The following is a 25,442-nucleotide window of genomic DNA, read 5'->3' as shown; positions in this document are numbered from 1 at the left end:
GGAGAGGCCACAACAGTGAGAGGCCCGTGTACCGCCAAAAAAAAAAGAGAGGGAGAGAGATCAAAACATATGAAAGGAAAATGTAAGAAGAAAGTTAAAAAAAGATTCACTCACATGAATGAATATTCATCCTTCTGTATCTTTTTAACCATGCAATTTAAATGATCAATAGGTAGTCCTAAAAGTAATTACAAACTATTCATTCACTTCTTTCAAATATATGAAATATCAGAGAAACTGCAAATGCACTGGAATTAATATCCAGGTCATTACAAAAACAATTACTATTGTAAGATCTTGAGTACCAGTAAGCCTCCGAGGTCAGGTAAATTAAGCCTATACTGTCAGACAGTTCACCACCCAGCTTAATCTCTGGCAATTAGAAAAAGGCAGGCAGTGTGACTATTTGATTCAGACACAACTGTATCTGAATCATTTAAAACTTCTTTGCTAACCTCAATTACTTAAAAGGGAATCCTGCTACTGGAAACAGTGAAAGGTAACTTATTTTTAAACGTCAATCAAACATTGTATTTAGAGGTTATATAGTCTTTTAACTCAGGGGAAGGAAGGCAGAGAGATATTAATTTAATATTAATGGAATTCATTATCTTTCTGGAGGAATTCATCAGGGTAACAGGGTTATTGAGAACAGAGAGAATGAGCAATGTTACAGCAGAAGTCATGTCTCAGTCTGACAAGGTCCCGAACCCCAGGATGATACAATGCCTTGGTATCTACTAGAAGCAATGGTGGTAGGAGATGATGGACAGAAAGCATCTCCCGGCTTTGCATTTACTTCGCTTCTAGCTCTTCTCAGGCTCCTCCTCCTGGCCTCTCATGTCAGGGCTCCTTCAGGAAAAGTCTCTTTACTATCTCCCTAACGTAAATACCATTTTGAAGCTTATGTCCTCAAATTTACCTCCGCCCAGATGTCTGGTTCACATATCAAACTACCTTTTTAATCTCTCCACTTTAATAGATCTAAGAACAGTGAGTAAAACAGTGAAATACATTGAGCCCTTATTATGGGCCACACCCCATTCGAAGCATTTTTCGTACACGAACATATTTAATCACAATCCCACGAGGTAGATAACTACGATCACCCCTGTATTCAGAGGCGGAAACTAAGCCACACAAACGTCCGTAACTAGCCCAATGTTATCACATTTCACACATGGCAGGGTCAGGTTTCAAACTACGGTCTCCGGCCTCAGAGCCACACTCCTAGCAACTATGCTAAGCCACTTAAATCAATCGAGGGGCTTCTCTGGTGGCGCAGTGGTTGAGAATCTGCCTGCCAATGCAGGGGACACGGGTTCGAGCCCCGGTCTGGGAAGATCCCACATGCCGCGGAGCAACTAGGCCCGTGAGCCACAACTACTGAGCCTGCGTGTCTGGAGCCTGTGCTCCGCAACAAGAGAGGCCGCGATAGTGAGAGGCCCGCGCACCGCCATGAAGAGTGGCCCCCGCTTGCCACAACTAGAGAAAGCCCTCGCACAGAAACGCAGACCCAACACAGCCAAAAATAAATATAAAAATAAGTAAATTAATTAAAAAAAAAAAATCAGTCGAGTCTTCTCCAAGGTGTGTTCCCATCTCCTGACCCTAGACTCTCTCACCCCAGTAAGGATGCAGACCATATATACTCAAGTTGAAAAGTAGGAGTCATCTTTGATTCCTCCCTTTCCCTCACTGCCCATACCAGGAAGTTCTGTCAATCCCACCTCCAAACCCACCCTCTTCCCCATCCCCAGTGTAGCCTGGATCGCAGAGAAACACCCCCCAAACCAGTCTCCAGGCCTCTGTACTCACACACCCAGTCCCCTAAATGTATCCTCTACTCAGCAACAAAAGGGATCTTCTGAAAACACATATCAGTTCATAACCGCAGAATTACTAAAAACCACTGAATGGTTTTCTCACTCCGAGAATAAACTTTACAAGTCTCACCCTGTCTGTTGAATGCTCCTAGTCATTCCCTAAAACTGCATCTTCAGCCCCTCTCCACGTTACTCACTTTGCTCCAGACACTTTTTTTTTTTTAATGCACTGAAAGTTCTGCAAAGCCAATGAAAAATAAATTTGCATGACCTTTTGTTTGGGATTGTGCACAGCTCTGCCCCTTTCAGTTAGCATGGACACAGCTTGACTTTAGTTGTATGATGTTTAGGTTTCCATGATCTTAGAGCTGGGGGCCTAGCCTCCTTTCTGCACACCCCACATCCACATCCCTGTGCACATTTCTATTTATCTGGAAAAAGCAACAAAATAATCATCAAAAGGATTTCTAGAATGGAGAATGATCACCTCCTGGAAGAATGGTAAATACTGAAACGTAATAGAAGACACAATAAGATACGTAATATCATTTGACCCTTCCTTCCTGCCATTGACTCCCTCTCCTAGCCAAAAGGCCCAGCGTAAAAAGATTATGACAAAGAAACAATTTTTAAAAATGGCTGTGTTAACATTAAGATGAAAAAAAGAAAGACAAAAGAGATTTTAATGAGACTCTTACACTTAGAACAGAGACAGAATACACGTAGCACGTAAATATTTGTTGTTCTGACTTGTAATGATGGGAAGAGCGTTAAGTATCAGTTCAAATTGGCCCATGAGTCAATATTTGTAATTTAATAGGAAGAACTGGCAGCTGGATTCCCTGCCCTTGAAAATACCAAAATATCTACAATAGTCGTCTGATGTACTTACTGGCATCGTCCATGAACTCAAAGTCACCCCCGAGTTCAGAACTTGAAAAGTGATACTGATCTGGATCGGCCAGGGCACTCAACAGAATCAGCAGTACCACGGCGTTGATGATCTGCAAGAAAGAAAAAAATGTAAGTAACCCCAGTATATGGTCCTTAAAATAGAACATTACATTGACCACATGGAGTTTAACTTCAACAGCTGGTGGCCTTTCAACACGAAGCCCCACCCACTGAGGGAGCAGGCAAACATTTCCTTTTTAAAAAAAAAAAAAATTATTATTTATTTTTGGCTGCTTTGGGTCTTTGTTGCTGCACGCAGGCTTTCTCTAGCTGCGGCAAGCGGGGGCTACTCTTCGTTGCGGTGCGTGGGCTTCTCATTGCGGTGGCTTCTCTTGTGGAGCATAAGCTCTAGGAGTGTGGGCTTTAGTAGTTGTGCCTCACGGGCTCAGTAGTTGTGGCTCGTGGGCTCAGTGGTTGTGGCTTGTGGGGTCTAGAGCGCAGGCTCAGTAGTTGTGGCACGCGGACTCAGTAGTTGTGGCACGCAGGCTCTAGAGCGCAGGCTCAGTAGTTGTGGCGCCCGGGCTTAGTTGCTCCGCAGCATGTGGGATCTTCCCAGACCAGGGCTCGAACCCATGTCCCCTACATTGGCAGGTGGATTCTTAACCACTGTGCCACCAGGGAAGTGCCAGGCAAACGTTTCTGAGGCAGAGACACTGCCAGCCCATTCATGCAGCCAAGGGCACACGGCTTGGTGTGCAGTTGGCTTTCACCTCACTGTCCCCTGGGCCGGGCACCCTAGAGCAGTGAACAAACATGCAGCAGCGCTGACGCCAGTGGTTGGAAAAACTCTCCAGCTAGCCACGCACATGCTAACGAGCTTGTTCAGGCGACCAAACATTTTTCACAGGTTCAAACAATAAGAACTTTGAGCCCATCCAGGAAGCAGTGTCACAGAATGAGTGCAAAGCTACTTAGTGGCAGACCCTTACTTCTGCAGGAGCACAGGCAAGCCGCTTTCTATCCCAGGCCCCCATTTCTGTCTCCTAGAAACTGCTGAATATATTTCTCTCGGGAACTTCAAACTCACCCCATCAAAGTGGAAACCATCTTCCTTAACACCTCCCACCTCTGCTCCTACTTTCCTGTTCTCTATCTTACAAAACAGCATCACCATTAATAATTAAAAGTGGAAAACACTCAGGCACTGCACTAAGTGCTTTATGTGGAATTTCTCTCTTAAGCCCTCCAATAACCTAATGAAGTAGGTGCAAAATTATCCCTGTTTTGTAAATGAGAAAACTGAGGCTCAGGGTTAAGAACGCTGCCCAAGATCAGGCAAGTAACAAACTGCAGAAACGGGATTAGGATCCAGGAATACCAGTTCCAAAACCTAATCTCTTCAATCTCCTGTTGTTCCCCAAAACCTGATTATCTTCCGGCTTCCCATCTTCCTCTTCCCTTACATCCAACCAAGTGTGAGATTCTGACAATTCCACTGCTGCATTTCTATTTCCTTTACTCTTCCTAACTGCCCGGGCTGCTTATACACATATGGACCAACTGTGACAGGGCTAGAGGTGTGGGGGGCAGGTTTTCTAGAGTTTGGTGAGGCTCGGCTGACACTGGGTTGTTATTTCTCCTTTGTTCTAAGCTGAGAAACTTGTGATAGAGCTCTACGTTTCACTCTTGTCAAAACTGAGAGAAAGATGAATAACCTTCATCTTTTATATAGAGAAAATTCTTTTGCTAACAACAGTAACTAAAGGCATTTCCTACTATAAAAATCATATTCGGAAATACCTACTTACAGAAGAGGTTCAAATGGGGAGTCAGGTTATTCCTTTTACAAAATACCCACTCTAGGGGCTTCCCTGGTGGCGCAGTGGTTGGGAGTCCACCTGCCGATGCAGGGGACACGGGTTCATGCCCTGGTCCAGGAAGATCCCACATGCCGCGGAGCGGCAGGGCCCGTGAGCCACGGCCGCTGAGCCTGCGCATCCGGAGCCTGTGCCCCGCAACGGGAGAGGCCACAACAGTGAGAGGCCCGCGTACCGCAAAAAAAAAAACAAAAAACCCACTCTAGAATCCATTTTGAAGTGGCAATCCCAAGTGGTTGTTTTTTTGATTGTGGTAGAATCTGAAATGACCTTTTTTTCTTCCTCTGTTTTCCAAACTGTCTAATATGGTCTGATTGCTTTTTGAAGTTATAATGATGAGAATGGCAATTTTCCAGAGCATACACATATATGACTAATTTAAATAGATACCACAAGCTTGTGGTTAAAACTTTTTTTACGTTCCCAAAGGTATACAGTGAAAACTGAGTCTCCCTCCTATTCCTATCTGACGGTCACCCTCCCCACAGTGGCTACTAGAACTGCCAGTTTCTTGTTTCTCTCCAAAGAGCCAAGCAACTTCACAGCACATTTTAAAGCGAGTATGATTAGCAAAACTGTAGTTGAAGAAAAGCTTTCAGAACATATCTGAAGCTTAAAGGAAAGTATGAGTTAGTTCCACAACAGGCAGACAATTTAGCAAAGAAGTTCTCTGACAAATCATCAGGTTTTCTTGGCATTCTATTCCCTCTATAGTCTTATCTTTGGAAAAGGCAGACCAAAGATCATGTACTGAAATGAGATAAAATAAACTAAGAATGTGTTTTGAAAAGTTAAGCACCAGACAAAGGCAATGTGTTTACTGCTGTTATCATAATGGGGTTGTTTTTTAAGGTTTGGAGAAAAAAAAACCCAAAAAAACCAACACATAAATTTGGGATTCATGGGTGAAGCTTTAATGAAGGAAGGGGTGGGGTACAGAGGGTAAGAGAGAAAAATGGCTAGGTGAGGCAGGGCAGTGAACCCAGTTAGGAAATACAAGCCAGATTCAGGGATCCTTTAGGGCTAGTTACAGAGTTTGGGTTTTATTCTAAGTGCAACAAGAAGCCAATGGAGAATATTAAGGAAGGAAAGAATGTGATCTGTTTGGGGTTCAAATGAGTAAGTTATGTAAAACACCTAGAAGGGTAGCTGGCATGTAACAGTGACTCAAATTAGTTGCCTTACCTCTTCAAACCTCAACAAGAACCATATAAAAGCTCTCGGCTGGCATCAGAAAGTTACCTGGTCCCAGATCTCCCGAGACAGTGCTACGCAGCTGCTTTCCTGTCCTTCCAGTTCCAGTGGGCCTGTCAAGTCTTGGTCAACTTGTTATTACCCCCTTGCCTGCTTTACTTATCGTAACACTTCCCCTAGCTGCCTCCTAGAGTAGGTACTTTGTTAAGTGCTTAGGAAAGAGCCTCCCAGGATTCACAATAGGTTAAATAAATCATGCACCCAAGTAACACAAAGCATGAAGCCATAAACACAGCGAGACTTCACAGAAAGAATAATGGAGAGTCAGAGAGAGATACTACTGAAGCCTGAGGCTGAGACCAGAGTTCGCAGGGAGGTGCAGTGGACCTGGGAGCACTTGGACAGGGACTGGGACAGATGAGAAGGTTTGGGAACCCAAGAGGTGTAGAAAAGAACAATTTCGGGATTCCCTGGCGGTCCAGTGGTTAGGACTTGGCGCTTTCACTGCTGGGGCCTGGGTTCAATCCCCGGTTGGGAAACTAAGATCCTGCAAGCCACAGGGCGTGCCCCCCGCCCCCAAAACAAACAAACAAATAAGAGAGAAGAACAATTTCAAGTATGAGTAAAGCCACTGGGACAGGGGCCTGCGCTGAAAACAGCAAGCAGTTCGATTTGGTTAAAGCACAGTAGACAAAAGGAAAGTGCTCGGGGATGAGACCAGAAATGCAGGCTAGGGCCAGATGGCAGCGAGTCCTCAAAACCAGGCGAGGAATTTGAGCCTTTATCCAAAACGTTAATGAAGGTTTTTGAGGAAGGATACAAAGTGATCAGAGCTCTCGTTAGGAAGATCAAGCTAGAAAAGGCTGGGAGGCTAAAACGGAGGCAGGAAAGCATTCTAGAAAGTACTGCAATAGTCTGGCTGAGCAGTAATGAGGGTCTGATCCACTTCATCTCTAAATCTCATGACAACCCTGTCAGATTGTCATCTTAGGCATTAGTTTGAGAGGTTACTTAGGTCCTACGTGTGGAAGAGTCAAGGTGTGAATCTCAAGGCCTTTCCACGTAGAGGTGGAATTATCAGACACACAGGAAGTGACGAGCTGCAAGGATAAAAAAAGAAGCAAAGGAGACTGAAATTTCGAGCCTGGGTGACAAAATCTTGTCATTATCAGCAATAAGGACTATGACAAGGTTGATTTTAGGTAGGAAAAGTACTCGCAGGCTGTCCGAATAATCATGTGTTGGCTTGTCCGTCTGGCCTCTCAGCCTCCTTTTTTTATTCAGCCTTTGGTGCTCAGGCCTGCCCTCCATGTGTGTTTGCCTATCCCAGTAGGCAGATTTTTAAAATGTATTATAAAGATTCCCCCCCCCGCCCCAAATTCAATGAGGTCCTTCTGATTCACCTTGCAGGCCACAGTGCCATCCTTCTGGCATGTCTCCCTCATGGGTGATAGATTAAATCAAGAAACCACCACCACTACACGTTCTGTCTCATATTACTGAAGACGTTCTGCCTGCCCTATGTGGTGCGATTATTGTTACGCCGCTCTACAGACGAGGACTCTCAGACTTTGGGGAAACCCACACAAGGTCATGACATTTTCAGCTGACACTCAGTCATGGGTCCTTTGATTACAAATGCCACACATGCTCCTTCCAGTAACCCAGGTTCCGCCCCAAAAGCCACCGCACCCGGTTCACAAGCCCTGGCTCACAAGCCCTGGCGACTCTGCTCACCAGTCCCCTGGCAGCAGGCTCTGAATTCTTTCCAAGGGAGTGTTCCAGACAGCCCAGCCACTCTCAAGGCGACAGGAAGCTGGCAAGCAGAGTGAAACCGACTTGCGACCCCAGCAGAAGCATCCTCAATTTCCCTGAATGGACTTGGTCAGGTTCTGATCTTCACTCTCTGAGACACCACTGTATGTATTCTCTCAGAATGATGAGAAAGATGTCTGGACAGTGAACAGAAGGCAAAGGATGGTCCTCTAGCACAGGCCAGAAAGAAGGCTGTTCAAAGAGCCACTAGGAGACTTGGTGGGGGGGGGAGGGGTGGACAGGGAGAACAACTGTGTTCCCTTTTATGCCCTAAAGAACATTCTGCATCTCTGAATATGAAGAGACAGGCCTAGCCCAGAGCCTAATTTAGAATGGGCTATGGGGACCTAATCTCTGTGCATAAGGAAGGATCAAGCACTAGGGGGTTAGAAGGCCAGCGTCCACAAAAGAGGAGAAAATATAAACTGCAAAATGGCTAAATTAATTTTTTAGGGCAACAAACATGATGCTCTTTGTGTTCTGATATGCTCTATTCATTAGGTCTATTAGTCCCTATTTGTAACCATCCTACTCCAACAACTTGGATAATCATTAAAAATATGCTTTGGAAGACTGTTTAAAACGTTCCCTGTTTAGCTTCAATACATAAAAGAATACTTTATTCCTACAGCTATTCACCAAAGACAAAATTGAAACTCATAAAACAGAATGTCTTTTCTAATGAAAGTGAAGAGGCCGTAACAGACTTAACCATTAGAATATAAATTTTGCATTCTACTCAGGAACAGTGTTGCTATATTGTACTTTAGAGTTAATTTTTTCTTACGAAATAGCAATACATTTAATACACCCCAACACAACAACTTTTGAAATTAAGACAAAAAACATACACTTTTAGTTTGCACACATGGCTTGCAGTTTAGAATAAAAAGCAGCTAAAGTATAACTTGATAGCTAAGTTTTTAAAAAATCTTGTCAAAGTAAAATAAAATGCAATGATATAATCTAAGTACTCTTAGACGAATGTTTTGTAATCATAATGCTGAATTGTTAATGATTTCTCCTTTCCACACATAAAGTGTATGCCATAAATATTCATTACTATGAATCTAGGTAATGGAACATTCTTGAAGGTGACATTAATGTCTGATATTGTTACTTTTAGCTAAAAGAAAACAGTATTAGATTACTTCAAAAGTAAACAGCCTCTGAAGATCATTGTTCTTAAGCTATTCTCAAAGTAAACTAATGAAAAGATTTATCTAGTGAATTAACTGTCGCTAATGTAAATACAAAAATATCTTTAAGATTCTATTCCTGTTTGCATACTTTCTTTAGAACAAATATTAAAATTACCTGAGAGGGACTTCCCTGATGGCACAGTGGTTAAGAATCTGCCTGCCAATGCAGGGGACACGGGTTCGAGCCCGCGTCCAGGAAGATCCCACATGCTGTGGAGCAACTAAGCCCGTGCGTCACAACCACTGAGCCTGCGCTCTAGAGCCTGCGAGTTGCAACTACTGAGCCTGTGTGCTACAAATACTGAAGCCCACACACCTAGAGCCAGTGCTCCACAACAAGAGAAGCCACCACAATGAGAAGCCTGTGCACCGCAATGAAGAGTAGCCCCCACTCGCTGCAACTAGAGAAAGCCCACATGCAGCAACGAAGACCCAACACAGCCAAAAGTAGATAAATAAATATTAAAAAAAAAATAAAAGATTATCTGAGAAACTTTCATTTAGTTTCTAAACAGCTGGTAGGGGGAAAAAAACTAGGCAAAGAAATATTCTCAGGTAAATAACGAAAGAATCAAAGAAAGCACCTTTTGAAATTTTACTAAATTTTTTAAACATTTTCACAAAAGCTCTCTGGTGTTTCTGTTATTAATTTAAAGTTTGTTCCTCAAGACAAGGATGTTCACTCTTGCCACTTTTATCCAACATAGTTTTGTAAGTCCTAGCTACGGCAATCAGAGAAGAAAAAGAACTAAAAGGATTCCAAATTGGAAAAGAAGTTAAACTGTCACTGTTGGCAGATGATATAATACTATACATAGAAAACCCTAAAGATGCTACCAGAAAACTACTAGAGCTCATCAATGAATTTGGTAAAGTTGCAGGTTACAAAATTAATACACAGAAATCTGCTGCATTTCTACACACTAACAACGAAAGATCATACAGAGAAATTCAAGAAACAATCCCATTTACCACTGCATCAAAAAGAAAATACCTAGGAATAAACCTACCTAAGAAGACAAAAGACCTGTACTCTGAAAACTATAAGATGCTGTTTAAAGAAACTGAAGACAACACAATCAGATGGGAAGATATACCATGCTCCTGAACTGGAAGAATCTATACTGTCAAAATGACTATACTACCCAAGGCAATCTACAGATCTGTAGATTCAATGCAATCCCTATCAAATTACCAATGGCATTTTTCACAGAACTACAATAAAAAATCTTAAAATTTGTATGGAGACACAAAAGACCCCAAATAGCCAAAGTAATCTACAGAAAGAAAAATGGAGCTGGAGGAATCAGGCTGCCTGACTTCAGACTATACTACAAAGCTATAGTCATCAAAACAGTATGGTACTGGCACAAAAACAGAAATAGATCAATGGAACAGGATAGAATGCCCAGATATAAACACACACCTACGGTCAATTAATCTACAACAAAGGAGGCAAGACTGTACAATGGGGGAAAGACAGTCTCTTCAATAAATGGTCCTGGGAAAACTGGACAACTACATGTAAAAAAATAAAATTAGAACATTCTTTAACACCATACACAAAAATAAGCTCAAACTGTATTAAAGACCTAAATGTGAGACCGGACACTATAAAATTCTTACAGGAAAATATAGGCAGAACACTCTCTGACAAAAATCACAGCAATTATCTTTTTCAATCCGTCTCCCAGAGTAATGGAAATAAAAACAAACAAATGGGACCTAATTAAACTCAAAAGCTTTTGCACAGCAAAGGAAACCATAAACAAAACAAAAAGACAACCCACAGATTGAGAGAAAATATTTGCAAATGATGTGACCAACAAGGGATTAGTCTCCAAAATTTCCAAACAGCTCAAGTGGCTTAATATCATCAAAACAAACAACCTAATCAAAACATGGGCAGAAGATCTAAACAGACATTTCTCCAAAGAAGACATACAGATGGCCAAAAAGCACATGAAAAGATGTTCAACATCACTAATTATTAGAGAAATGCAAATCAAAACTACAAGATATCACCTCACACCAGTCAAAATGGCTATCATAAAAATATCCATAAACAGGGACTTCCCTGGTGGCACAGCGGTTAAGAATCCACCTGCCAATGCAGGTGACATGGGTTCGATCCCTGGTCCAGGTAGATCCCACATGCCACGGAGCAACTAAGCCTGTGCACTACAACTACTTAGCCCGTGAGCCACAATTACTGAGGCTGCATGCCACAACTACTGAGGCCTGTGCGCCTAGAGCCCGTGCTCCACAACAAGAGAAGCCACCACAATGAGAAGCCCATGCACCACAGGGAAGAGTAGCCCCTGCTTGCAGCAACCAGAAAAAGCCCGCAGGCAGCAATTAAGACCCAAAGCAGCCAAAAATAAATAAATTTTAAAAAATAAAATAAAATTTTAAATTAAAAAAAAATCCATAAACAATAAATGCTGGAGCGGCTGTGGAGAAAAGGCACAGCTCCTACCCCTCCTCCACTGTTGGTGGGAATGTAAATTGGTACAGCCACTACGGAGAACAGTATGGAGGTTCCTTAAAAAACTAAAAATAGAGCTACCATATGATCCTGCAAGCCCACTCCTGGGCATATATCCAGATAAAAACATGGTCCAAAAGGATACATGCACCCCAATGTTCACTGCAGCACTGTTTACAATAGCCAAGACATGGAAGCAACCTAAATGTCCATCAACAGAGGAATGGATAAAGAAGATATGGTACATATATACAATGGAATATTACCCAGCCATTAAAAAGAATGAAATAATGCCATTTGCAGCATCATTCATGAACCTAGAGATTGTCATACTGAGTGAAGTAAGTCAGACAGAGAAAGAGAAGTATATCACTTGTATGTGGAACCTAAAAAGAAATGATACATATGAACTTATTTACAAAACAGAAACAGACTCACAGACTTAGAGAACGAACTTATGGTTACCAGGGGGAAGGGTGAGGGGAAGGGATATTTACGGAGTTTGGGATTGACATGTATACATTGCTATATTTAAAATGGATAACCAACAAGGACTTACTGTATAGCACAGGGAACTCTGCTCAGTATTATATGTAACAACCTAAATGGGAAAAGAATTTGAAAAAGAATAGATACATGTATATGTATAACTGAATCACACTGCTGTACACCTGAGACTATCACAACATTGTTAATCAACTGTACTCCAAGGTAAAATAAGAAAAAATTTTTTTAATTGTTTGTTCCTTGTAACTATACTTTGACTTATCACCAAGCCTTCAGTTACTTGTTTTGTTCAATACCTTTTGAAGGAATAAAAATAGCCAGTGTTTTAACTACATAGGCAAGATTCTAGGAAAAGGAAATTAGCATCCGAAATGTGTGAGTCCACAAACCACTGCTACCAAAAGTGTGGTAGACCTGCAGCTTCAGCATCATCCCCAGTGTGTTACTAATGCAGACCCACAAGACCAACTTCAGACCTAATGAATCAAAAGTAAATGTTGGGCTTCCCTGGTGGCGCAGTGGTTGAGACTCCGCCTGCCGATGCAGGAGACACGGGTTCGTGCCCCGGTCTGGGAAGATCCCACATGCCGCGGAGCGGCTGGGCCCGTGAGCCATGCTGAGCCTGCGCGTCCAGAGCCTGTGCTCCGCAACGGGAGAGGCCACAACAGTGAGAGGCCGCGTAACGCAAAAAAAAAAAAAAAAAAGTAAATGTCAGCAAGACTGACAACTGACCTCTCAGCAGCAAAGCAGAAGTCAAGAGACGTGGAAGGAGCTTCAATGTGTTGAGACAATAACTCTCAACCAAGGATTGAAATATCTTTCAAAAACTCGAGTCAAATAAAGATATTTTCAGGACTTCCCTGGTGGCACAGTGGTTAAGAATCCGCCTGCCAATGCAGGGGATGTGGGTTCGAGCCCTGGTCCAGGATGATCCCACATGCCGCGGAACAACTAAGCCCATGCGCCACAACTACTGAACCTGCACTCTAGAGCCCGGGAGCCACAACTACTGAAGCCCTCGAGCCACAACTACAGAAGCCCGCACGCCTAGAGCCCGTGCTCTGCGACAAGAGAAGCCACCGCAATGAGAAGCCCACGCACCGCAACGAAGAGTAGCCCCCGCTCGCCGCAACTAGAGCAAAGCCCGCGTGCAGCAATGAAGACCCAACGTAGCCAAAAATAAATAAATAAAATCTATGTTTTTAAAAAATAAATAAAAATAAAGATATTTTCAAAGAACAACTGTCAGAGTTTGCCACCAACAGATTTCACTAAAGGAAAATGTTTAATATGTACGTCCGACAGAAGGACAGTGATCCTAGACAGCAGGTCTGAGGTGCAAAAGAAAATGATGGATCACGTACTTTCCACATTTGGGGTATTAAAATATCCATTTTTAAAATAAAAATTAGAGTGACTGCAAATAAAGAGAGAAGATGATGGACAGAGGTGTAAATATGTGGGTAACTCTAAGCAAACATTGATTGTACAGATCAGTGTCTTGGGTGAGTTTTTAAAAAAAGACACTAACATACAAGAAATGACCAGAGTTAAAGGACTTGTTCAAAAGAAAGGCAAAGATATTATTAAGTCTAGACTCTGATAAGTACATATGTTAAAATTTCTTGAGCGAACCACTGAAATAATAGAAATAAAAAATAGCAGATAGGCAAAAAAAATGGGTAAGAAAAAATTCAGGTAATATGAAAGATGGCAACAACAGACAGAAAAACAGAAACAAGGAGTAATGTAAGTCCTAATATATTAACCACTGTTAACGTAAATGGGCTAATTTCTCCACTTAAAGACAAAGATTGCAAGGCTCCCCAACACGGCCACTCATCCCCAAACTCTCTCACATGTCTTACATTCTCCTTCACAGCACCTATCACAATTACGTTCCAATATTTATTTGTGATTACTAATTAATATATATTAATTACTGGTAATTTCTTCTTACTAGACCATAGATTCCACGTTGGCAAGGACTGAGTCTATTTTGAATCACCATTGCATTGCCAGCACCTCACACATTTCCTAACACCCAGGAAGTTCTCAAATCTGTTGAAGGAGGAGGAAAGAAGGAAGGAGGGAAGAAGGAAACTGGATACACAATGCCATTCCTTCTAGGCATAAATATTCTACAATGATTTTCCTTTCAGACGGGAAGTCCTTATCCATAAGCACAGTTACAGTTTTCTGATCCATAAGCTAGCTGCATTTGATTTCTTACATAGATGACTATGTGTTTTCATACTGAAAATGCTATCCATGTACCCTCATTTTATCTTTAAAATAATTTTTAACAATCAATTAAAAACTCCATTAAGCAGCACACCTTGGGAGAAATGCATTTGTGTTTGAATACTACTTAGTTTTATCCATATTTGCAACTATTTTATGACTTGCTTAAATTGTTTTGTGATACTTTTTAATATTTGCAATTGTTTATTGTTAGAATTTTTAACTCCAATTTAGAGAGGAAAACTGAAGTACTGAGAGCCAACAAGTACTGTTTTGTAGACTGGAATTAAAGCCTCCTATAATTACTACTGGGTGCCCACTGGGCAAACAGGATCTCAGCAATAAGGCTGCCGTTAGGTGTCATGTCAGATTAGTAGATGCCCCTGGAATCCCTGGAATCCGTTCTCCCCTTCTTTCACAGTAATAGGCTTATCTGGATATATCAATGCCCAGCTAAAGATAATATCTCCTAGCTTCCCTTGCAGCTAGGTCGTATGTCTTGTTTCTGGCTACTGGGATATGAGTGACAGCAATGCATACAATTTCCACGTCACATCCTTAAAAAAAATGAAGCTGCTTGTCCTCCAGGTGACTGTTCTCCTTTCTAGCAGGCCAGAACACAAACATGGTGCTGATGAGATGTCTCCAACCAGGCAGACAAGGATAACGGAAGCAGCCTCCTACATCCAGAGGAGTCAGCACATTTAGGATGGCACAACTGCCCCACCAGTCTGGGTCGTCTCTGGATGGCCTCACGGAACAAAGCTTGCCAATCCTCCCTAACTGTTAACACAAGCGAGAAGTAAACTGCATTTCTGCACCTCTGTTCACAACACTTTATCTATACCATAGCAAATACAGAGGTTAAATATTAACACAAGAGAAAAGACCAGATTATCAGAGAATCCAATGCCACCTTAAAAGGGGGGGAAGTGGGGGGCTTCCCTGGTGGCGCAGCGGTTGAGAGTCCGCCTGCCGATGCAGGGGACACGGGTTCGTGCCCCACCAGTCCAGGAAGATCCCACATGCCGCAGAGTGGCTGGGTCCGTGAGCCACGGCCGCTGAGCCTGCGCATCTGGAGCCTGTGCTCCACAACGGGAGAGGCCACAACAGTGAGAGGCCCACGTACCGCAAAAAAAAAAAAAAAGGGGGGGGGAAGGGGGACACTTATGGCTAGATCAAAATTCAGACAACAAAAAGTACTATCAAAGAAGCAAACCCCTCTTGCAGCACAGCTGGAAGAAGACACTGTCGCGGCCTGGAGACTTGCTCCTTTTAGTACTGAATGCTCTCTCTTTTCTGAAGCTGGCCTCACCAGGCTGTCTTTAAGAAAAGCTATTAAGTACTCAAATCACTGACAATCATAATTTAGTGTCCTCTACAGGAAAAGAATACATAGGCCTCAGGATAGGAGTATTCATTTCCATGAGGATTATATTTCCCCATCAAACATTAATAAATTGGCATTCTGGTTTCATGTGTCAGTCTACTATAAGTTTAGTCAGTGTGAATCAGCCATTCAACTTTGGGGCATTGACAAGATCCAATCTCTGGTCCAGCAAGGTTGAGGAAAGGCCAAACTCTGATGCGTCCCATCTGGCCTTACCCAGGTAACCCCCCACTAAGTGACTCTTTTCTTTCAACCAATAACACCTCCACGTCGGCAGCCCCAAGCCCTCTACTGTTAGTCAACAAAGATGTCAGCACCTACCTGTACCAAGCGTTACTGCTTCACCATGGCACCAACTAGCTATGCAATTTTAGCAGCTCAAAGGTTAATAAAAACACTCAAGCTTATTTTTAATAATAATTTGAAATTATATTTCCTCAAGCAATTTTTGGCCCCTACATATGTCCCTGAGAAATAATTTTCCCTTGGAAGCTGCAGCTGCAAAAAGGCAACTCTAAACCTTTAAAAGTTTGTTAGACTGGGAATTCCCTAGTGGTCCAACGGTTAGGACTCTGCACTTCCACTGCAGGGGGCACAGGTTCAAATCCCTGGTGGTGGGGGGCGGTGGGGGGGGGAGTTTGTTAGGACCAAATGAAGAAGTGTGATCTCTGCTTAATTTTTATTTTGCTTCAGGTAAAAAACCAGTTTACAGCTGTTTAAGAACTCTCATCAAGGCTCCAGAAAGCTCTATTAAAAGAGCCAAGGGAGCCGGGAGGAAGTGGAGAAAGCACCCATTGTTTTCACTAGCATCCCTTTATGAACAACAGTGTATCTGCCACAACGGGGGTGCAGTGGGAAGGGAAAAATGAGTCCTCTTCCTTCATGACAAAGATTCAACAGAAGTTGACAAAACAAATAGATCACACCTTTAGTTAATATACACATCACGGTGCAAAACTCACGTTAACCACTTTAACACTTGATGCTTTGTTAGTTCATTAGACGTATCTAAAGTGGGACCCAGAGAGATTGATGTTAATAAACACTATGATGGCAATCTTTATTTCTTGGTCTTTAAAATGTTCTGATGAGGGAATTCCCTGGCAGTCCAGTGGTTAGGCCTCGGCACCCTCACTGCCGAGGGCCTGGGTTCGATGTCTGGTCGAGTAACTAAGATCTCCCAAGCCACGCGGCATGGCCAAAAAAAAAAGTAAACGGTTCGGATGAATATCTGTTAACACGAGATAAAAGTTTAAAAAGGCGTTAAATACCACTGAAATCTTCACCAGACAATATTTCATAGAACTTCCCTTGATCCTTTACATTTGGGGGTAGGGAGGCCTATACTTTTAAAAAGGGGTTCATGAGACATCTCTCAAAAATCCAGCATCCCTCTCTGTCCAGATCTGTTCGATTCCTGAATTCAGACGTAGAAAATCTGGATGGCAACGGTATCACTGACTAACTGATCAAAGTTCCCATCCATGTTATTTGCATCATTAGCAAATGAAAGATCTATGCTGGGAAGAACTGACATTGCTCCATCTCCTATCTGGAAGGCTGTACCACACCCTGCCTGGTTTCCCAGCCATCTATACAAGAGCCTGCCCTTTCAATCCTCCTTAAAAACTGCTTTCACCCTATCACACCTGTTCATAATTCTTCAGTGCCTCCCCACTGCCTACAGAATAAAATTCATACTCTTTAGCTTATAATTTCAGTCTTTTACAATCTAATACAGTAGGGAAAACATTAGGTAGTAAGGATTACAGAAATATTATGAATTAGCCCCTATTTTGCCCTGGACTTACAGACCAAGTTCAAGAATCTGACAGCTGGAAAGAAACTATTAATCTTAAAGGAGCATATCACCACCTATCGTGCCTGACCCCAGGGTTGCTTTGAGGTCTCAATAAGAACAAATATGAAGCCCACTGAAAACTATCAATCACTCTACAAATGCAAGATGTCGGTTTTACTCTCCAGTATTACTATACAGACAAAAATCAATAGTTATTGCACCAGGACTTACAAAAAGAACCCACCAGGCTTGGGTACACAAGCAAGCTGTGACTTTCAAAGTGAACTAGTTGATTATTTGACAGGCCAGGTCATAAAGCCAATGAGACCAGCTACCCTGAGCTCTTTCATCCTTTATAATCTGATATATGGCCAACTCCCCTATGAATAATGCCTGGCACAAAGAAGCATTCAGTATGTACTTGCTGAATAACTAACCTCCTAAAACACACCTGGATTATAATAAAAAGGATGATATGCACAAAGGGGGACCTATCCCAGGTGTCAATGACAGATTCTTCCAACTACCAGGACCATTTTTTTTTTTTTTTTTTTTGCTGTACGCGGGCCTCTCACTGTTGTGGCCTCTCCCGTTGCGGAGCACGGGCTCCGGACGCGCAGGCTCAGCGGCCATGGCTCACGGGCCCAGCTGCTCCGCTGCATGTGGGATCTTCCCGGACCGGGGCACGAACCCATGTCCCCTGAATTGGCAGGCGGACTCTCAACCACTGCGCCACCAGGGAAGCCCCAGGACCACTTTTAAAAACACAATAAGAAAATTACCTGATAAAACGATGAAAGAAACTACAAAGCAAAAAGTATGCTTGAGTGTATAGGAAGAAACTCAGGTCCTGATGGCAAAACACATTCCACAAGAAATGCGGGCTTTAGCATAAAGAGTATAGCAGGGATTTTTTATTGTATTATTCTCCAAACATTCTTTCCTCCTCCTCCCAGTAACAGTCTCTGATGCCTCATCCCTCCACTCTCAAGCTGGTGTTTTAAATTAATCCCACCTCTGGCTCACATCTCTCCTAGTCAATAAATAGTTCAAGGGAAGCATATCCCAGACCTAATTTCATCAGTATAACTCTAGTCACATAACCCTGGCCTATGTGGCTCAGGGGTGGACAGATAACTTACACTTATCAAATCTGAATGAATCTCAGGACCCAGGGCTTAAGTACTGGCTGGCCATTTGTATCCTAAAGGAAGATAACCTGAAAGGGGAAGGGATGGGAGAAAGGGGGAAAGGGGTGTGGTGGAAACCACTGCACTTGTTAATTGTGTAAGCCAATTTAAGTTGACTTGAAACACACAGGTCATGAAATACACACATCTCCCTGATATAAGCCAACATTTTTTACGAGTAAGATAACAAGCTCATATTTGTGCTTGAGAAAAATACCTCTGGAAATTGCATTTGTAATGGACTGAAAAAAAATGGATTATTGATGGCAAGGCTAGAAGCAGGGAGACCAGTTATGATTCTATTATAATAGCCAAGTGAGTGCTAATGAGAGCCGAAACGAGGGAAATGGTAGCAAGAATAAGAACAGGACAGAATAAGGTAATCAGAGGTTGAGCAAAAATCAATAGGACATGGAGACGGAATAAAGGAAGAGATTCAGATGGCAAGGGGAACAGAGGCAGCTAAACTGGGAAATGTAGATAGAAGGTGAAAGAGATGTGGTGCTCTAAGGACAATGGTGCTCCAAGGACAAAGGACGACCCTGTCTGAAAATGTTTCAGCATTACACCCACTACCGGACTCTTAATCTCCCTCACCACGTTGCCATGGTTATGAAATTCCTGAGCCCACCTGGGCAACTTGGGACCAGTCTCAAATAAGGACCCACGTGGGCAATGGGACCTGTCCCAAATAAGGAAAGGTGTATGCCCTGTCCCACTCCCACCCTATAGAAGGAAGGTATATGTGCCTTGACCAATCAGGAAACAAAATTTTCACCTCGGACCATTCCTTTGCTTGCTGGCTATAAAAACTGATCAACAGCACATGTTCGGGCTTGACTCTCCCGGACTATTAGGAAGTCGGCCTGCTCTTCTGGCAGCGACCCTTCCCTCTAACAAATTCTATGTTCTTTACATTCTGCCTTGTGTCTGGAAATTCTTTTCCGACCCGCGTTTGGACCACGACAAGAGAGACTCGAGTATGTGCAAATTCGGGGAGAAAGTTAATGGATTCAGGCTTAGAATATTAAGTTTTGTTGAAGAAGGAGAGGAAACCTCAGAAGCCTGCATAGCAATCATTCTACTTTAAGTATTTCTTTCATAACACGATCCCTCTGGAAACCGGGACAAGTCAGTCCTCATTCTCTGTGAAGATGGATAGGCACCTTACTTGTCTTTCTAAAAACATTTGTAGCTATTAAAGGTTATGTGATAAATCAACTTTTTTTTAGGTTTAATGATTAAACTGCCTTTTAAAATAAACACAAACCTCTACCTCACATCGTTAACACAAAACTTAGAGATAGACCACACGATGTAAATATAAAAGCTAAAGCCATAAGGCTTCTGAAGAAAATATAAGAATATCTTTACAACTTCAGGGTAGGCAAAGATTCTTAGAACACAGAAAGTACTGACCATAAAAGAAAGCAATGACAAGTTGAACTTAATTGAAATTAAAAACTCAAAGTTCATCAAAATATACCATTAAGAAAATGAGTGGGCAAGCCACACACTGAAAGAAAATATTCACAAGGTATATGTTTAACAAAGGACTGGTATCCAAAATATAGAGAGTTCTTACAAATCAGTAGGAAAAAAAAGACAAAACCCAATTTAAAAAATTGGCAATCAATAGCACTTCACAAAGGAAGATATATAATTAGCCAAGAAGCAAAGATAAACTGTTCCACCTCATTAGTCATAAGGGAAACTCAAACTAAAGCCACCAGGAGCTACCACTACACGCCCACTGAACTTCATACACTGATGCCTGGAGTGTAAAATGGCAACTTGGAAAACACCTTGGCAGTTTCTTATAGAGTTAAAACACACAAAGGGGCTTCCCTGGTGGCGCAGTGGTTGAGGGTCCGCCTGCCGATGCAGGGGGCACGGGTTCGTGCCCCGGTCCGGGAAGATCCCACATGCCGCGGAGCAGCTAGGCCCGTGAGCCGTGGCTGCTGGGCCTGCGCGTCCGGAACCTGTGCTCCGCAACGGGAGAGGCCGCAACAGTGAGAGGCCCGCATACTGCAATAAAAAAAACAAAACAAACAAAAAAAAAACCACACAACAACCAGGAATTCCACTGCTAGGTATGTATTCAAGAGAAATAAAAACAAATGTCCACAAAGTCTTTTTTGCAAGAATGTTCAGAGCAGATTTATCCATAATAGCCCCAAAATGGAAATAACCCAAATGTCCATCATCGGGCAAATGAATAAACAGACTGTGGTATATTCATACAATACTCAGCAATAAAAAGGTACAATCTATTGATACACTCCAAAACCATGAATGAATCTAAGACATTATGCTAAGTTAGAGAAACCCAATACAAAAGAATACATACAGTAGTATAATTCCATTTATATGAATAGGCAAAACTCACCTATGGGGTCGGGGTGTCTGTGGAGGGGTATACTGGAAGAGGCACAAGGGAACTTTCTGGGGCTTTGGAAATGTTCTCTAAGGGTGTGGGTTACAAAGGTGCATGCATTGGTCATGTCAATGAACTGTACACCTAATATCTGTGATTTTCACCATATGTAAATTATGCCTCAATTTAAAAAAGGAAAACTTAAAAGAAAGCAAAACAAACAGATCTCTAATACAAATACCTGAAATCAATATGCTTTTTTTATTTACTGGACTGAAGGAAACCTTTATAATTCCAAGGCAAAAACAAAACACACACTCAACTTTTAAAAGGTTAAACTGTGGAAACAGCACAGACCGAAACATCACTCAAACCACAAGCCAATCTTAAGTAAATCACCTAAGGTCTCTTAGCCTCAGTTTTCATCTATGAAACGGGAATAAAAAAAACTACCTCACCCAGACATAAAAATTAAGCTTATGCAAAGCACTGCAGAGAGGGGACTTCCTGGCAGTCCAAAGGTTAAGACTCTGTCTGCACTTCCACTGCAGGGGGCGTGGGTTTGATCCCTGGTCGGGGACCCAAGATCCCACATGCGGTGCCACGCGGCCAAAAATTTTAAAAAGTTTTTAAAAATAAAATTTTAAAAAAAGCATTGTAGAGAAAAATGTTGCCTACTATTCCAGTTCTCCAAGGATCAAGCCATTAGCCACTGTAGTCACCCACTGACTGTGGGCCTGAGGGGAATTCAGGATGGAGACAAACAGGAAGCAGTCTGTGCTTCCGATGCCTGCCCCAAGATAGTGAAGATACATATCTAAGGAAAAATTTCAGTGACCCCAGATTCTTGCATCTTCCCATACATAGAAAAGCACTAAAATCATCAACTTGAGACGCCTGTTCTTTGTGATTAATAGTCACCTTTTGATTTCGACTACAGGTTTTTTCACAGCAAAAAATTCATATATCCTGGCTCCTCTCCTCCCTTACCTCTTCAGAACGGTTTCTCAGAGCTGAGAGGCTGTCTTCTGGGTTACCTTACACAGTAAGACACTGAATAAACTCAACTCACAGTTCTTACGTTGTTCGTTTTGGCTTTTTTCAAGTCAAGATATCTAGGGAATTCCCTGGCGGTCCAGTGGTTAGGACTCTGTGCTTTCACTGCCGAGGCTGCAGGTTTGACCCCTGGCCGGGGAACTAAGATCCCACAAGCCGTGGGATGCGGCCAAAAAAAAAAAGATATCTAGTATAGTCCCTGGAACACAGGACCTTAGTAAATGATCATGGTAGGAAACAATTAGAAAATGTGTAAAAAAAGATCCACTTTACCTATCCTTTCTAGTGGACTCTTTTTTGAATACCTATCTATACTCCTACCCTTCTGTTTTCCTGAAAACCCTCCCCCTTTCTGATAAGTAACCCCATCTCAGCCAGATGGCTGGTGGGGTGAGGGGGTAAGGTAAGGAGGAAGAGATGCCTTATTCTTTGGCTCCTTCATCTTAAAAACTGTCATGTTAATCAATGTTTTGGATAACCAAATTATATTCAAAGGTATGAGGGAAACGCACTATTTTTTTTTAAAAAAGTTTAAATTGTTTTGTGAAATGCAAAAGACTTATAAAGATGACCGGCAGGTTTCCCGGATATGAGGTTTACCTAAAGCGGCATTCTTACTCACATTTGCTGGAAAGCTTTCTAATTACCTTTCAAAAGGCCATATATTTCCAAATGCTAAAACGTGCATACCAATAACTACTTTCCCCCAGAAAGCATGCTCAAGCCATAGGCAGAGTACGTGAGTGCTCTCCTTTTATCACACCAATACTGGTTAGTTGGATTACAGCCAACAGCAGGGCTCAAAGTAGATTTATCTTTCCTGTAGATCATGTAGTCCACTGGCCTAATGCAGCGCCCTAGATTTTACAAATTACATTCACTGATGTACTTGCAAGTCTGCAGATTTAAACATTTTCAAGGAGGACACAAGACATGTGTATAAAATTAGCTGTCTTGATCATCAATAAAAGCACTATTTCGAGGCCACCCACTAACCTTCCACTGTCATTTTAAATTTCTGTAAAGATTTCTTTGCTTTTAGCAAAATCAGGGTTGAGCCAATACGCAGATGTTCTATCTGCATTCACACCGCACAGTAAGAACCCACACACACCAAAGATCTGTTTGAAAGCTTTTAAGGCCAAATATTTCTATTGTGTGGCCTGTGATAGGCACAGACTAAAGGAAACTTGAAACTATAAATAGCACAGAGAACACCATGTGGGGCGGGGGGACGTTCTGCTTAAAATGGCACAACAAACGAGTTCACGATTCGGCAAAATGTCCATATATATCAAAAAACTGAATTATGAACTGACCAAAAAACTATGATGACTAAGAAGAATTTATTCCCACCGAAAAGTTCTATATGCCATCTTATTACCACTTTTAAGGTGTTTCCTCATCATGCAGAGATATTCACTGCAAAAAGGCTCGGGTCTAACTCTCCATCATGATGTGACCAAACCCGAAATGCAGTGGAATCCGACTCAGTGCAGTCTTCGGGGGGCCAACAACCAAGCGGGAGCTGGCACAGGGCAAGATTCCCTCACTGCCCCTGATAATCACTGCTCCCCATACAAATAAGATCTTAAAAGCTCCAACCTAAAGACAAACCAGATTTGCCTCCTCCGGTGTCGGCTAAGAAGGTACAGGGATCATCTGTAAAGGGGCAGGAAAGCCAGTGGGTGTAAAATGGCTGCCCCGGGCAGATTGAAACGCAATAAATCACAGGCAAATCCCTTCCTAGAGTAAGGGCTTTACAACAAACGTGTGGGTAAAGAGCCCCCAACCATTTCCACTCGGGATGTGAAGGTGCGCAGGAGACTGGACAGCAAACCCGAGGCCAGATGCGGGCTGGGAGAATAGGCACGCGGGCCCGCAACCCGGGCCGACAACTGGGGGTAGCACGAGGTGCCGGTCACCGCCTCGACGTTTGTCGGGACCCGTCGAAACACAAAGCCCAGCGGGTGCTGCTAAGAAGAAAGGAAAGGAAAGCACGTGCTCCGCAGACCGGATCGGAGTTCTCTGACCACCGAGTGCACTTTCACCGGAAACCGCGGACCTCCCCACGGCCGAGCCGGCTCCCAGCTGAGAGCTTTCCGGCGCTCCCTGCCCTGGGCGCTCCCTGCCCTGGGCGCCCCCTGCCTTCCCGCACCCCCGAAACGCCCCGAACTCCCGGCCCTGATTGCACCCCTCGCCACAGGTTGGCTGAGCCCGGGGCATCGCTGACCCGCTCGCCCGGAGAATTAAGTTTCTAATAATATAACTTTAGGCGGATTAGTGCTGGCATCACCCAACCCCGAAGCCGCACCGGGAACCAGCTAGACGTCGTGAAAAGCGAGGCGGGGGCGCGGGCCAGGGTCCCTGCGAGGTGCGGGGCGCCCGCCCTCCTCCCTGGCAGGTGCGCCCCGGGGCTCGCCAAGACCCGCCGCGCTCACCAGGTACCAGACGCCGAGCAGGATGGTGCCGGTGCGGACATGGCAGCACAGGCAGCAGCTGTTGGAGTAGAACCGCGTCCAGGGGGCCACCATCTTCATCGCTCGGGCCGCCGGCGCAGTGGCGCGAGCGCGCGCCCAACTTTGCAGGAGCTTCAGCCGCGTTGGTCCGGGCCCGCCGCGCGTCTACTGCCGGCTCCTCGGCCGCTCCCGCTCGCGCTCCCAGCCCCGCTCGCCGCCCGCCGGCCCTTGCTCCGCGCCTCCCCCGATAGCTCGGAGCGGCTGCCTCGGCCGGACCCAGCGCTCGGAAGGCTGCGGGAGAAGGAGGAGGAGCAGGAGGGGGCGGAGCGGCTCGCGGACCACGTGACGGGCGCCCGGGCCCCGTGATGTCACCGCGGGCTCCGGCCAGCTGCTGGCGCCGCCGGCCCATTGTAAATAGATAAATCATCTTGCACTCTCGGCCGGTCGCGTAGTCGGCCCCCAGTGGAGTTCCTCTTTCATTTGGTCGTTTGTGTAACTCTGTCATGGATTCGAGATTCTTTTACAGTCTCGTTGGTTGTGGGGTTGTTTTCTCCTTCCACTTGTATCTTGCAGATAATCTGTAGGTGCCATCACTGTTATCTTGTAGACTGGATGGAGGGGGGAGAAACGATAGGGGTGATTCCAGCCAACTGCAGTGCTTTGAAACACTGCTGAAGCTGCCGAGAGCAATTTGTCTCCGCTTCCCAGCTCAATTACTGTGGTAGTAATCTTTTCCCAGAAAACAGGCTGCGTGTCAAGGACATCCTTGCTGTGCTTCAGGTAGCATTTTAAATCATAACTGCAGCTCTAAACAATCATCAAGCCTATTACTGCCACACGGTCTCTGTGTAAGTGAATAAGGTAAGGAGTCCCGGGAAAAAGAGAACGAGGCGTGGCTTTCTTGACATAAGAGAAGCCATTTTTGGCCTAAGACATTTTGTGATCTAAGACTGACCACAGTGCTTGTCCTTGAACAGGCCTCAGCAATAATGATCTTAAGGGAACACAAGAACAAACTGTTATCAGGCAAGAGAAGTAACAATAGCAAAGATAAATCAGTTGTAGGACTTCCCCGGTGGCACAGTGGTTAAGAATCTGCCTGCCAATGCAGGGGACACGGGT

General features: G+C 43.6%; 1 protein-coding gene across 2 annotated transcripts in view; it reads right to left on the bottom strand.

The window, feature by feature from the left end:
• The window catches only part of LAPTM4B (lysosomal protein transmembrane 4 beta), a 69,718-nt gene extending 45,106 nt beyond the window's left edge, over positions 1-24,612 (bottom strand). For both annotated transcript variants that reach the window (XM_030862962.3, XM_030862964.3), the window contains exons 1-2: positions 24,303-24,612; positions 2,719-2,830 (exon numbers count right to left, since the gene is read on the bottom strand). In XM_030862962.3, coding sequence (XP_030718822.1) covers positions 2,719-2,830; positions 24,303-24,401 — 211 coding nt within the window. In that variant the 5' untranslated portion in view covers positions 24,402-24,612. The remainder of the gene's footprint in view (positions 1-2,718; positions 2,831-24,302) is intronic.
• Positions 24,613-25,442: the final 830 nt, after the last annotated feature.

This window comes from Globicephala melas, chromosome 17 (assembly GCF_963455315.2).
Source record: "Globicephala melas chromosome 17, mGloMel1.2, whole genome shotgun sequence".
NCBI classification, from domain to species: domain Eukaryota; kingdom Metazoa; phylum Chordata; class Mammalia; order Artiodactyla; family Delphinidae; genus Globicephala; species Globicephala melas.
The sequence above is the reverse complement of the archived record's forward strand: the minus strand, read 5'-3'. Positions and strand labels throughout refer to the sequence as shown.